General features: G+C 55.1%; 1 protein-coding gene across 2 annotated transcripts in view; it reads left to right on the top strand.

The window, feature by feature from the left end:
• UNC5B (unc-5 netrin receptor B) overlaps positions 1-15263 on the top strand; it is an 87987-nt gene that overhangs the window by 53123 nt on the left and 19601 nt on the right. For both annotated transcript variants that reach the window (XM_059899253.1, XM_059899252.1), the window contains exon 2: positions 12231-12455. In XM_059899253.1, the coding sequence (XP_059755236.1) occupies positions 12231-12455 (225 nt within the window). The remainder of the gene's footprint in view (positions 1-12230; positions 12456-15263) is intronic.

Here is a 15263-nt window from a genome sequence, read left to right as displayed (position 1 = left end):
TGGCACAGTGGCAGAGCTGGGGTTGACCCAGGTCCTACTTACTTCTGAGCCGTGCTCTTATTCACGCTTTTTTTCTGGCTCTTTCCTCCCCTCTGCCCTCACTGGGGCCCAGTCACCACCCCCCGAGAGAAGAGCCCTTTCGTGGTGCACGCAGCTGTGACCTCACACCCTTCCTCTGGTTCTGAAGGCCGAGGTGAGCAGGCCTGGCCCTGAGCCAAGGAGACCCAGCGATTACATCAGCAGGTGCAAACAAGCAGTCAGGGGCCGGGCCCGGCGTCCCACGGGTCTGGGGGTGGAGCTCCATCCGCCCCACTCAAGTCTGTTTCATTCCCTTCTTCCAGCTTGCATCAGCCTTTTGCAGCTCTGTGTCATCACAGAGTGGGCTGGGCAGCAGCTGGAAGGCCGGGGCAGGGTGGGGGATGGGGAGTGGGGCACCTGGCCGGCACCTCAAACCCGGAGGGAGACCCTGGAGCTGTTGGTCGAGATGTCAGCCAGCGCCCCTGCCAGCCCAGAGAAAGTACGCCTACTGTTTCTCACTTCGAAAAGCAATAATAAAAATTAGCAAATGCACAGGGCAGCCCAGCTGGCAAAACAGTTTCACACTTCTGACCTTGATGTTCCCAACAACCCTGGAGGGTGAAGCAAATCAAAGTGGCCCCATTTCCCAGAAGGGAAGATTGAGGTCCAGGGGGAAGTGGCTTACCTAAGGTCACCTCATGAGCCAGTGGCAGCACCAGTGTGCTTCAGCCTAAGAAATACGAGGGATTTTAGGAGCCGGAGAATGAGAAATCCCTACAGTCGTCAAGGCAGAAGTAGTCAAAGCCTACTTCCTGGAGGAGGTGGACTGACTCCTTGATGGAGAAGGAGGGAGCTACAGACAAAGCTGTAGATTTATTTCTGCACTGATGGTGGCTCAGCAGGCAGAAGGACCATCACATGGCTGTGGGGCTAGGCTGGAAGCAGACTGAGCATGAGTCTGGGAGTCAGGCTGTCTGGGTCCTTAACCTTGAACCTTTGTTGTGAGCTTCTTGTTGGTGGAACTGAAGCTTGGTTGTTGCTCTCCAGATCCTGCTATAGGCATGATCAAGGGGAAGCACTCAGAAAATGTTTGATGAATGAATGAAGGAATGGGGGTGAGTCCCTGCCCTGTCTCCCTCAAGGTGCACCTGCGCGGCCATCTAGGCCTTCCCCTGGGCCAGTGCCACCTGTCTCCCCACATCTCCACCCCTGACAGCTCAGCTGCTCTCCCAAGCTCAGGGCTAGGGTCTTCCCCACTGTTGGAACCAGAGAGAGGCAAGGGCAAGAGCATTGGGCTGAGTGCCCGGATGCCCACATTCCAGTCCTAGCTTTGCTTCCAACCCTCTGTGTGACCTGAGACCAGTTACTCCCTACCTCTGGTCCACAGGGTATTCCTGGGAGCCGAATCTGCGAGGTCTGCCTTCCCTGGGGCCCACGGAGCCTTAGGGCTGGTGCCGGCCTTGTGGAAGAGGCAGAGCTGAGTGTGGAGGAAGGCCAGAGATGGATGTCACCTTCTTCGCTTGCCTCCAGGGCCCCAAGCAGGAACCCAAGTGGGTTCCAGGTTCAGAAAAGTACAAGAGACCCCAACAGAGCCCCTCTCACCCCCCGCCACTGCCAGGTGCTCTTAGATTTCTCTTTCTCTGTCCTTCTTGCTGTGACTCTCCACCTCTCTGTTCACCTCTCCCGGTTTGTTCCTTGCCCCATTTCACAGGTTGACAAAGGCCAGAGTCTGGGCACCCCTCTTCCTCTCTCCCTGTTGTGATTCTCTTTATGCCAATGTGATGCCAAGATACCAGGGGTGCTGCAGCCACTGACCGGCTGTTTGCACTGGAACAAGGCATTGCTCCTCTCTGGCTTCAGGATCCCCCTCTGGAAGTGAAGGGCTTGGACTTAGTTCTAAGGGCCCCGCAGCCCAGGGTCTGAGCCACCTCCTGGTGCCTGCCAGGGGGCCCACACCAGCGCTGGGGTGGGGTCTGGCCAGGTGTGGTGACGGTGCTGACGGCAGCTCGCAACGATCGCACAGGTTTTCCACTGTGCAATGTGTTGGCAGCCAGCTCCCCTTTGCGAGGAGGGGTGGCTCAACCCTAGAGCATGACGCTGGGAAGGCAGGGCAAGTTTATGCCTCGGGGCGCTCTAAGAACAGCCATGACCCTGAACTTTCCAGGGCGGCCTGGGGGATACCTCACCTGGAAGGGCAGCGGGGATGTAACCCGTCAGGCAGCCCCTGGGCCAGAGGCTGTACCCATGGGCATTTTGACTTTTCTGGGAGACAGGGACAGGACACCGACATCTTTCTGCCCAGCGCCCAAATGTGCAAAGAGATCCTGATGTCATTGCCTAGCAGCTCCCACACCAGCTCTGCATCCTGCGGCTCCTCCAACAGCCCGGAATGTCATGCAGGAGCAGTCAGCCCAGCTGGCGTGGGCCCCTGTGACCTGTGTGACTGTGAGAGAGGGAGAGGAGATGCCTGGTGCACTTCGCTTGCGGTTTAAAAGTCCTCAGTTAACAGCCTTGAAAGAAAGGATAGGATACACAGACTGTGTCTGGCAAGACCCAGTAAGTAACAAAATATGTGCGCATCTGAAAAAAGTCAGGACCAATGTCCAGTGTTAATTCTGGTCACCTGGGGGTGGGAATGGGTGATTTTTATCGTCATCCTCATTTTTTCCTAAATTGTAATCAGAAGAGGTCAAGAAAAAACGTAGTTTCACTAGAAAGAAAAGGAGGATTTTTAAAATAAAGTCCTCACTCCCCCTGGAGTCTAGAGGCCAGTTTCTTTTACTGGCTCTGCTGCTCAGGTGCTTTGTGATCTAAGGCTAGCCCACCCCTTCTCTGGTCTCCATCCTAGAGGACAGTAATTAGATGGTCCCTGAGGTTCCATCAGTTGGTGGCATCCTACAGGATGGGGTTTCCAAAGTGACTGGTTCCCATGGCCCAGGTCAGCCCAACCTATGCCCACCTCCTCTGGCTGCTCCCTCCCACCCCCACCTGCCACCCCAGGTATTTCCAGAGAGGCTGGGCGGCACAGATGGAGAAAGTCTTGTGTCCTCAGTGGGCCCAGCTAAACGAGCAAACAGGATTTCCAGGCTCTCAAGGAGCTTGCCTTCCAGAGAGTAGACCTGTCCAGACAGACATCAAACAATCAAGTACATGGAGATGGTAATTCCAGAGAGAGATGAACACTGTCAAGAAAAACAAACAAACCAGGACAATGTGAAGATAGCATCAAGGATGGTGAATTTACACTGGGTGGTCAGGGAGGGCCTCATGGGGGAGGTGGCACTGGTATTTGCACTGAGATCTCAGTGACAGAGAGTCAGCCCAGGAATATCAGGAGACGGGCGGGGAGAGGTGTATTTCAGAAGGAGAGAGCAGCGAAGGCCCTGATGTGAGAATAAACCAGGCATGTACAAGGGCAGGAAACACGCCTGGGTGGCCTGGAGCCTCTGAAGTCTGGGGGTTCGGTGGTGGCTCGGACTTCATTCCAGGTGCAAATGGAAGCCATTGGAGGGTGTGAGCAGGGGAGTGATTTTTTGTATTTTACAAGATTACCCCAGCTGTTGTGAGGAGAGTGCATTTGAGGGGGCAAGAGGGGAAGAAGGGAGCACAGTGAAGGGATTCTGGGCCGGGCAACGTGGGCTTGGAGATGGTAGGAGGTGGTGGTGGGCAGTCGTGGAGTTTGAAGCACATCTTGAAGGTTTACCTGGTAGCATCAGGGTTTGGCAGCATCATGGGTTGGATGCAGGGGAGGGAAAGGGGGGTCTCCCCATGTGGGGACCTAAGCTATTGGGTGTTTGGTGGAATCTGATATTGCAACTCAAGCTCACCCCATCCCAACTCTGGATGGGGGAGAGATGACCAAATAAAATAGCAGGTCCCCCACAGGCCAGAGTCACTGCCATTGCCTTGAAGTTGACATCAGCAGCCCTAAGAAAGGAGCCACTGTCCCAGCCTGGTTGGGGCTCTCTGGGTGTCCAGGGGAGTTGGTTGTGGATTGTGACCTTGAGCAGGGCGTGGGTGGGTCTGCTGGTGTGAGCATGTGTGTCTGAGTGTGACGTCTTAGGGGCTGCACCAGGCTACCAGCGGGCCTTTCCCAGGCTAGGATGAATCTCTGTTTGGCTGGGGCATCCCATACAAGTCCAAGACTTGTCAGGCCCACAGAGGAAGGGGGGCCAAGTGCTGGGGTCAGGAAGCTGAGACCCTCTTCCCCTTCAGCAATCTAGCGAACTCTGGAGAGACTTCATTTGTTCATCTGCAAAATGGGCAAAACAATAGCTGCCGCCTGCTGGTCCCTCAGGGGCATCGTGGGCCAAAGGAAGCCTTGTGCTTTGATGGGAAGAGCTTTGTTTCTTGGTAGCTGAGAGCCTGAGCATGTCTTTTCACTTCTTTGAGCCCCAGGTTCCTCATCTGTGAAGTGGAACGCCTACTTCACAGGATTATTATATTGTCAATGTTTATTATCACATTGTGTGCTGGATAAATGGTTATTATCTGGAGGGTGGTGGATGAGGGGGTTTTGCGTTCCTTGTCTAAGAGAAGAAGGGGAAGCAGAATGCCCCCTTCTCAGGGCCCAGACCTCCAGGCACAGTGAATAGGACTTGGAAGGGGAACTAAAAATTGGCCCTAGAGGGACTGAGGCCCAGGCCGAGGGAACCCAGTGGCCAGAGGAAGGGTCTGAAGGGAGGGTCTGGGCCGGTGGGAATACAGCTTCCCCAGGTACCACTGAGAGTCTGCGGATAGACCAATGACCCAGGAGCTGTAGTGTCCTCTCTCTGTTTTGTAAGCCATGTGACCCCTAGAAAATGGGGCCCGGGCTTCATGCCAGGGCTCTGCACCTGCCCTGGGGCCTCGTCCCCAGACTCCCATCAGATCCTTCACTTGTCCCAAGTCCTTCCAGGGGAAAGATTTCTCAGGATCAGCCAGACACCCCTTCAGGATGCAGGCTCCTGCCCCAGCTGGCCATCTTGGTGAGGCTGCTTCCTGTGGCCAGCAGAGGAAGTGACATCATGGGCATGGGCAGGTCTGCAGACGGTATGGGAAAAGGGCTGTGCAAGGGGCCTCCTTTGTTAGGAAGAACTCGGCGCCCCCCCAAGCCCACCAGCCCCCATTTGTCACCAGTAACGGCCATTGTAACCATCTCTGAGGGGGCCCCAGCCTGAACTCCACAGCCGCCAGAAGCCAGGGCCAGATGGAAGAAGGGCTTTGTGTCCAGGGAGGGGTCCTTCCATGTGGGGTTTGTGTGTTTTTAAAACATAATAATAAGTGGGCTCCTCTCCCCGCTCTCTCCCCACTCCCCACTGAGCACATCCACCTCACAGTGAATGGAAGAGATTTTCCATGCAGTGGGAGGTCAAGTCTGGCGAGAATTAGCCGGTGTCCAGGGGCTAGACTGTGATTGCTGATGATAAATGTGCCCAGCGTGGGGCGTTTCTCTCTCCCTCACCTCCCGCCTGCCCCCCATTCTCCCCTCCCAGTTCTGCTCCTCAGTGTGGGCACCGCCTCGCACCAGCCAGCCCTGCTCAGCTACAGATGCCCACCCCCTGCAGTTGAGCCTGGGATGGGGGGTGTCCCAGGCCTGGCCTTGTCACCCACCTGGGGACAAAAACCAGGGGACAGGGGTATCGAGGCCTTCTCTACTAAACCACTGCCGCCTCTGAGGTCTCTGCCCCATTGGCCAGGGGTGGACCTGGCTGAGGTGGATGGTAGTGAGTTTCCATCCCAGGCATGGGAAAATACAGAGCCCAAGCTTTTACCCATAGCCATGCCATGCTGTGCTGTCTCCCGCCTCAGCCGTGAACCAGAAATGGGGCTCTGGTCCAGCTTGGCTGTTAGTTTGCTGTGTGATGTTGCATTGGTCACTTCCCCTCTCTGAGCTGGTAGAACAGGGCTCCGGGTGCCTCTGCACTCGACTTGCTGTGCTTCTGGCCTACAGGGGCTCAGGTGTCTATAGGCTGAGGAGGCTGCCGGTGCGGGGTTTCAGGACTCCCCACACACGGCTCAGCCGGAGAAGCTTTCCTGTCTGGTGCCTCTCCCTGGGGCATGGGCTCTACCCAGTTAACAGAGCACATTTGCATCTGTTTTCTCAGCTGACTTCACAACAACACCTCAAAATTGACAGGGCAGTACCTATTAGCCCCTTTTTCATAGATGGGGAAACTGAGGCCCTCTCAAGGTCTCAGTGGCAGAGTGAGGATTTGAGTTGGAGCTGGTCTGCTGGCTCTCAGGCCAGCCCGTTCCACCACGCACCAGTCCCGTCTGGGCTCCAGGCTCAGGGTCACCGTAAGGGAAGCACAACCCCTCTGGCCTCCCCTAGCAACTAGTGACAGTCTCCCATCCAGGGATGTCTGAGCGCTGTAGTTTTAGTCTCCCCCTCCTCTCAGGGGTAGTTCTGGGAAATATGGTTTCTTTACCTTTGTCCTGAACCCACTTCTTTCATCTCCAAGGCCCCTGGCTTCTGCTTATTCTAGTGGCTTAGATTCTGGTACCTCTTAAATAAGCCCGTGGCCTTGACTTCCACCCCATCAGGACCTCCCACCTGCCAGGTGTGTCTCCACACTTGGCACTGCCCAGGCCCAGCCTCTGGGAAGGAGCATGCGGCCTGGCACGGGTCCTGCTGTCGGGTGGAGACCGGGCTCAGACTCCTCACTCTGTCCTGCAAGCGCCACTCCTGTCCCAGGGGACGGGTACCCTGTCCTGGACCCCATGGGGGACACCAAGAACCGTGTGGTGTGCTCCCTGCTTTCTAGAAGCAGCCACCCACAACTGCCAAGGAGCCTTCGAGCTGCCAGAAGCAGGGAGGCACCACCAGACCCCCACCCTGGTCACCTCCCCTCCCTACATTTTAAGTGGATTGTGAGCAAAATGGAACTTGCCCATGAGGAAGCCAGGTGGTGAGGAGATGCAAAACGGTGTCTTGTGAATATTTGAAAGAAAGGCTAGCCGGCCAGGGCGGGCAGGCCGCAACCTTCAGAGGCTGGTACGCTGTCGTGGGGAAGAGGAAGCTCACTGTTTTGTGTAACCTCAGAGGCTGAAATTATAGCGATGGCTGGAGCCTCTGACAGCAAATTTCAGCAGAAAGTAAGGAAAGCTTTTCTGTTAGATCTGTCTAAAGGAGAGCCTGGCTGAGAAAGGCAGTGGTGAGCTCCCTATCCCTGGAGGTATGTGAGTCAAGGTTGGATACGGAGTTGATGGGCAGGGGGATGTCGTACGAGATGGCCCTTGCAGTAACCTTTATCCCTGTGATTCAGTGCATCCAAGTGAGCCCCACTGACAAGACACCCCATACAGGCAGGAATAGGTAAATGAGAAGCGAGGGTTTGAATGGTGCCCACCAGAGAGACTCCAGTGGTCATTTTCATCCGAGGCCAGGGTGGGTGGGCTGTGTCACGGTTGGCAGAGCCCAGCAGCAAATAGTTCCTCCTCCTCCCTCCCAGCCTCCCCCCAACACTGTGCCTTAGGATTCCAGTAGGTGCTGGGTCTTTGCGCCAGAAATAACACTGGCAAGAAAGGTGACCCCACTTTAAGCAAATTTGCTTCGTGAAGAAAAACTTTACCCAACAGTGCCCTGTCCTACATTAACAGATTCCCCATCAGGCATCTTCAAATCTCAAAGTGTGAGAACCAGAGTGGGGCTCAAGAGATTGGCTCTACCAACTTCCCGATTTGACAGATGGAGGCCCCGAGGCCTGAGAGGAAGGCCACACAGCAGTGCCAATCCCCAGCTGGGGTGAAAACCCAGGGCTCCTGACTTCAGTGGTTCTTTTCCTATGTTTGACCATCTTTGGTTACATCTGTGCAGGGATGCGTTCTCTTTCATACCTTCATTTTGGATTAGCTAGGCCATTCGTGTATGCAGCTGTAAAGGCAGGTTGAATTTTTACAACTATAGGTTCAAATGAATTCTGCTATTGGAAAAAACCATACTTTATGTGGGCCATTTTCCCACCAGGGGGAAATTCATATCTGGCCTGGCAGTGGCAAAGACTCCTCCTCCTAGGGGACCTTTTCCTAGGTGTTTTATTCTCCTCTGTGAAGATGGGGCAGTGGAGAGAGTAATAGTGAAGCCAGGGAGACAGGTGACCGAGGGATACGGCTCCAAGCCTGGCTTCCTCCCGCTGATCAGGTGACCTCAGGCAAGTCCCTTGATGCCCCATGTCTTCATCTGCAACATGGGAAGATATTGCTCACCTTGGGGGGTGTGAGGAGTAAATTAGATGAACTATTTGAAGCATCTGGCAAATAGTGGACATAAATGCCAATTTCCAGTTCAGAAGTCAGATTCAGGTGTCTACCTGTCTGGATGTGCTCCCCAGCTCTGCTACATACTAGCTTTATAGCCCTGTATCAGCTACTTAAACTCTCTTGGTCTCAGTTTCCTCATCTGTAGTATGGGGTTAATAATAGTACCTAACTTATAGAGATGTGGTTCCCAAACTGTGTGCCCAGGCACCCTAGGATGCTACAGGGGGTGCTGTGGGATATTTTTAATCTCCATGGAAACACAGCAATACCGGACAGCTGCCAGATACCACAACAACTACTAGCTCAAGATAGCTTACAATTTCAGCGTCACACACACTTCTTTCCTTTAGATGGCACCATACCTTTGCAAAGCTGGGAATTTGGCATTTGGGAGTACTCTGAGTGAGGGTAGCAATGTCCACTATGATTCCAAGATATCCCCATTATAAGTTATTGTGGCTACATAGGAATGGAATACAAATATTACCTTTCTTTCAATTTACGTGTATTATTTTTTCCTAATGGATACTAAGTTGTTAGGATATACACACACACACCTACACACACGTAAGCTGGTTGGATCTAACTACTTAATAAACAAAACCACTAGCAATTTCTTTTGGCCTTGGGGTAAAATTACTGGGTAAAAATTACCAAGACATTAAAGACCAAAAAAGTTTGGGAACCTCTGTCAAGGATTGCCGCAGGGCTCAGTGAGTTAATATAAAATACCTTCTGAAGGCCTCTGGCAGAGGGAGTACCCAGGAACCCCCAACTTCATGATTCTTCCTCCTCCAAGCTGGAGAGGGAAGGCTCAGGTGGCCCCCCCCTCCAGGACACCTGCAGAACCTTCCTCAGCCGCTAAGGCCCAAGCCAGGGCCAAGGAGGAGGGGACGTGTCCACTGGTCAGGACAGGGGCCCAATTCAGTCACTACCCAGGCCCTGGCAGCACCTCCCACACACCTTTAATTTGTGTTCACTGAGCACCTACTGTGTGCCGGCCAGCATGTAGTCCATGGTGGTCCCTGTGGGGAAGAATCTCAGGTCGGCTCTTGCTGCTGCTTCCTTGTTTCCTGCAGGATGTCTGGGGGATGGGGATGTGGGCAAGTGGGCAGTGGCTGCATAGAGAGCCACCCAGCACTGCCCTGATGACAGGGAGGCAGTGATGAGACGCCCAGCCGTCTTCCTGCCAAGACCAGGGCTGAGTCTTCGTGCCAGGGCTGAGAGGAGGGGTGGGGTGGCAGGGTGGGGCACGGGGCCGCCAGACTCGGGCCTCCTGCCCTAATGGATGTCTAATGTTGACTTTCCTCAGTCAAGTCTCCGCCTGCTTTGTAAATGAGCCACATTAGGGTTATAAAACAAAGTCATAAATGCAGCCCACAGTGCCACAGAGAGCCAAGGCGGCCGTCACCTGGAGGCTGGGAGCTGTGTGGTTAGAAGGTAGGGCAAGCCTGCAGCTGCATCCATGGGTTCCCATATACCTGCTCTCATGGCCGCCATCCCCAGAGGGGGGTCCAGTCCCCCCATTTCACAGATGAGGTGCCTGAGGCCAGTCAGGACTGGTTCAGACCCTGGGGTGTCTGAGTCTGAAGCCTGAGCCCTGGCCTAGACTCCTCAGGCCTGAGACTGAAGCAGGGATGCTGGTGGCAGGAGGTGGGCATGGAGTCCTCTTGGCTCCACCCTGCTCTCCCTAGAACTGCCCGCCTGGCGGGAGGGCCACAGTGAGCAGCTCTCAGGCCACCGGGAGACCCATGTCCAGCTCCCTGGGCACTGTGTCATCTCGCCATCAACTGCCCACATTCCCAGACCCTAGGGGCTGCCAGTTTACCTACAGAGAAGGTGTCTCCCTGTCTGGCAGAGGAAAGCAGGTGTTTGGGAGCCCTGGCCTGGCCTTGGGAATCCTCGGTGCTGTTCTTAGTTTGGATGCCCACTAACCAGGTGACCTTGCATCAGTTTGATGGACTTCAATTTCCCCAGCTTTGAAACATGAAAAACAGTCCCGGCCTTGCTGGCCCTTTGATGAGAGAGCCCCCGTAATTGCAGAGACCCGGCCAGTGTCAGGGTCTATTAGGAATCTCAGGTATGGGGACACCCACAGTGTTATGGAGCTACTCCAAAGATAGGCAGTGTGGAGCCCGGGGCAACACTGAGGTCTGGTTTCTTGGGTTCAAACCTTGGTTCTGCCTCTTGCTAGCTGTGTGATCTTGGGCAAGTTGCTTAACTGCTCTGAGCCTCAGCTTCCCCATCAGTAAACTGGGGACCAATATAATATACCTTACAAAGTTGTTGCAAGAATTAGTTAACTATGTAACTGAAAACATAGCAGTTAATTCCAGGGAAGCATTAGTTGCTATTTTGATGCAGCAATTTGTACCTAGGCTCCTCCTAGGCACTCATGCATGTTTATCTCATATGATCCTCAAAAGATCCCAGAGAGAGGAAGAGTGCTCATTTTCCTGCCCTCGTCATAGACAAAGTAACGAGGTCGGAGTTAAGGGCTCTCCATGGGTCACAGGGAACATGCTGGATTCATCCTCTCTCTTGCTGGCTTCCCCTTCGGTCCCCCAGGCCACGCACACATACCCCACCCACAGCCCAGAGCTTGGAGCCAGTGACAACCCATGCATTTTCTCAGAGCCCCCGTCTTAGCAGGCGCTCGTGATCCACAAGGAGATGACACTGAGAAAGCCTGTTAGGCACGTTTTGTTCATTCTGCTCTTGAAGAACCATGTGTCCCTTTGGCCCCTCTGCCCATAGGGGGGCTCCCGAGCGCTGAGCGTGTCTAACCCATGGCCTCCTGGGGCCCCAGCTCCACTTGATGGACTGGAGCGCCGGGACAGTGACAGGACTGCGACAGGCTGGCGAGGGGCTGGGCAGACACATGCACCCCTGCAGCTTAATTCGTTGTTTCCTCGGGAGCAGTTAGCAGAGGAGGACAAGCCCCCTGCCGGTTGTCCCCAGCCACCTGATTGTTTGGGGCTTGGCATTGGAAAGTCAATTTTCCTACGTGGATTGTAAACCAGTAGCCTGGCCCGGCCTGGTTTCCCTCCCTCCCCACACTGGTGGTGGCCAGGCCCCTCTCCCTTCCTGTTTGTCTCACCTCCCGAGGTGCTGTTCTTTCCAGGGAGCTGGACGGGGCCAGGGGTTCCATCTGGCCCCTTTGCGGGAGGAGATGGCCGCCGGCACAGCCTCACTGCCTTCCCAGCCTCCCAAGTGCCCTCATCCATAGGACCGAGGGTGTGGATTTGGCTGAAGCAGGAAAGGCAAAGGGGGCGGATCAGAGCCACAGACCAGAGGAAGGGAGGGTCTGGGGGGAGGCTGCAGGGAAGGTGGTCTCCCCTGCCTGCTGCTGCCTGCCGTGGGCTTCCTGGAGGTGGCGGCACTCCGGGAACAAGCACCAGGGAGCCCAGGCCTGGTGCTGCCACCCCACCTCAGCCCACCCTCGCCCCTGTGGGCCCTGACTTGTCTCCCTGCTTCCATCAACCTGGCTGGCTGGGGCTGCACAGGGCAGCTGTGGCTTCGGGGCAGAGCCGGCCTGGTTTGAGCTCCAGCCTCAGGCCCATTTCCAGCTCTTCACATTCTGTGGCATCGCCGTGGGAAACTGGAGGGAGGCTGGGGAGGGCCGGTGGTGAGGGCTGGAGAGGGGTGTCCTTGCCCTGATGGGTCACCTCACCTCCCTGGTCCACCCTGACTCCTCCATCTGTAAAAAAGTAGAATCACACAGCATCACAGGGCTGGGACTGGCTCCAAAACACAGCCTCTTAAAAGCAGGTCACAGTGGGGAAACGGAGGCCACAGGAGTGTCAGACCTCGCCCAGGCCACAGAGGGCGTCCCAGCAGGTCTCCTCAGCTGCCTACCCCTCCTCCTCCCCCAGCCTCCTCTCTCTGCCAGGGCCCCCAGGGGATGGAGGGGGACCCAGGCCTCCCAGCCTGTGACCTCATGGAGCCCTCCCACCCTCCACCCTCTGCAGGCACTGATTCTGGCAGCGAGGTGCTCCCAGACTCCTTCCCGTCGGCGCCAGCAGAGCCGCTGCCCCACTTCCTGCGGGAGCCGCAGGACGCCTACATCGTGAAGAACAAGCCCGTGGAGCTGCGCTGCCGTGCCTTCCCCGCCACACAGATCTACTTCAAGTGCAACGGCGAGTGGGTCAGCCAGAACAACCACGTCACGCAGGAGAGCCTGGACGAGGCCACCGGTGAGCCCACCCCACTCGCCGGGCACCCCCGGGTCACCCCAGGCCCAGAGGGTCCTGGGCCTGGCTCCACCCTGGTTCCATGTGAGACCTCATACAGCCACGGTGCCCCCGGGCCTCAGTGTCCCCTCTGAAGTTCACCCTGGACCAGTATTTCCCCAAGGCTTGGCCGCTTGCCCTGTCTGACTGGGTGACCAGGTGAAACAGCACCAAATCCCTTGCTGAGAGCTAGCTCCCTTTTCCAGTTTCCTTCCATCCTGTGCTTACATCAGAGAGCAGGTCCAGTCGGGGACTAGGGTTCTTCCCTGCTCCCCCAGCACCTGCTGTGCTTGCTGTTTAAGGAAGAGGAGCCTGCTCTGTATCGCAGCCCTGCCCCCAACACCCAACCAGAATTCTAGACCATCGCTAGTTTCACAGGTCCTCTGTGTTGGTGAGAAGTGATACTGTTTTTGTTCACAGTAATGATGCAACGCTTCCTTCATAGAAATCAATTGGCTTAGGTTTTTAAAAAAAGGCCAGAAATATTAAGTAAATAATCATAGAGGTGGTGCTAGGATGTAGCCCAAGTCCTGCAGGAGAGGAGCGTGGCAGAAGCGTGGGAAACTAGGAGGAAGCGTGGGATGTGTGCAGGTCCCTGGGGGCCCCCCACCCCAGGCAGGAGGCAGAGCCTGGGGCTCCTCACATCTCCCAGAGCCCAGCCCCTGTTTACAGTACAGGACCTTCGGGGGTGGAAATCCTTTCCCCAGCTCAGGCCAGGGAAGGGGGCCACCCACTGCAGGTCACCTGCGGGCGGCCAGCTTTGGGCAGCCCCAACCGACCCCAGGCTCGGGGTGGCTCCTTTGCCCCAGAGCCTGCCTTGGCTTTGATTTCGTTTCTACCATCTCTTCCCTGACCTTTTCTTTCTCCTCCTTTTTCAGCCCTCTCTTCTTTCCTTCTGTCTCTCTTGCTTCTCCCTTCTCATCCCTGTCTCCTTTTGTGTCTGTCTTTTTTCCCTTATGTCTCTCTCTTTCTCTACCTCAGTCTCATTCTTGTGTCTCTCCCCTGACATACTCTCTTTCACTCTCTCTCCTTCTTTCTTCCTCCTTCAACTTCTATTTTTCTGTGAAAAGCTGACAGATTTCAGAACCACTCAGGCTAAAATCATACCCCAGAATGTACTTAATGTCATTCAACACTGTACCATAAAAATTGGTTAAAATGGTAAGTTGTAGGTTATGTATATTTTACCAAAAATTTTAAAGAATTTCAAGAATTTTAAAAGTTAGAGTTGGAGTCTCATTCTCACTCAAAATCTAAAAATAAAAAAATGATTTTTTAAAAAATTATTTATTTATTTATTTTTGGCTGCATCAGGTCTTGGATGCAGTGTGCGGGCTCTTCGTTGCCGTGCGCAGGCTTCTCTCTGGTTATGGTGCACGGGCTTCGTTGCCCCATGGCATGTGGGATCTCAGTTCCCTGACCAGGGATCAAACCTGCGTCCCCTGTATTGCAAGACGGATTCTTAACCACTGGACCACCAGGGAAGTCCCAAGAAAAGGATTTTTTATCTGATTTTTTTTTTCTTTTTTTTGGCCACGCCGCACGGCTTGTGGGATCTTAGTTCCCCACCCAGGGATTGAACCTGCGCCCTCGGCAGTGAAAGCATGGAGTCCTAGTCACTGGACTACCAGGGAATTCTCCAAAAAAGAAACTTTTAAAAGGAAAAAAAACCCATATCCCAGCTGCCCCCATGCTCTGGCTGTGTGACACTGAGGAAGTCACTCAACCTCTCTGAGCCCCAGTTTCTCTCTTTGTAAACTGGGATATTAACAGGTCTTGGTGAGGATGGAACAAGGTGGTACCTGTACAGCGTTGAGCACAGTGCCAGGACCCAGCAGGTGCTCAATAAACACCTGTTTCCTCCATCTTCTTTCTGGGTTTTTGTTGGCTTCTTTCCTCTTGAAACCTATTCTTACTTCTCTATCCCCCTGAGCCCCTCTGGCCCTTCAGGGCAAGGGGACAGTGTATCCTGCTAGGGCCCCTCACAGACCCTGTGATTATTAGTAACAGGGTGGCTCTTACTCCCCTGCTACCAGGCACACAAGTCCTCCCAGCCCTAGAAATCAAGACACTGTTGTCCCCATTAGCTGCAAAGAATGGACAGTGGTCCAGCAGGCCACACCCTTGGCAGCAGTGTGGCTGGTTCCTCCTTCTCCCCACCGCTAGCCCTCCCTGGCACTCTCTGAAGCCCTGAAAACAGGATGGGGGCCAAAAGAGGCGGGATGAGCCCACCCACTAGCTCATGCCAGGTCAAGGCAGGCAGCCCAACTCTGGGTGTCCTGGTCCAGGCACTGCCTGCCACTTGGCCATCATGCTGAGGGGGACACCTAGTCTGGGGCCCAAGTCTGGGAGACCAAAGGCCCCTGTCCTCCTCTTTGCCTGCTGGTGACCATTGCCACGGTGTCAAGCCCTGCTGGGCGGTAGTTTATCTGTCCAGCTGTTGGGTGCTCCTGAAACATTCTGGATGGATGACCCCCTTGAGAGGGGCCACTCCTCCAGGCTCCCAGCCTGGTGGATAAAGGGCAGGGCCCCACTCTCCTGCCCCGGGCCACGCAGCATTGCTTGTAGAGCAAGCAGTCCAGGCAGCCACTGCCAGCAGGCAGGGCCGCTGTCCCCCAAGAAGCCTCTTCTCTCCTGGTGCTCCACCCACAGCAAACACCAGCCCCCTCCAGTTTAGATCCCTGGCCACCAGGAGGGGTTCCTCACTGTCTGGGCTCCCAGTGCAAGGGCCCCCCTCCCTCAGGATGCAGGAGAGTTAAGGCAATGATTTCA

This window comes from Balaenoptera ricei, chromosome 16 (assembly GCF_028023285.1).
Source record: "Balaenoptera ricei isolate mBalRic1 chromosome 16, mBalRic1.hap2, whole genome shotgun sequence".
Classification (NCBI taxonomy): Eukaryota; Metazoa; Chordata; class Mammalia; order Artiodactyla; family Balaenopteridae; genus Balaenoptera; species Balaenoptera ricei.
This window is presented reverse-complemented; position numbering and strand designations above follow the sequence as displayed.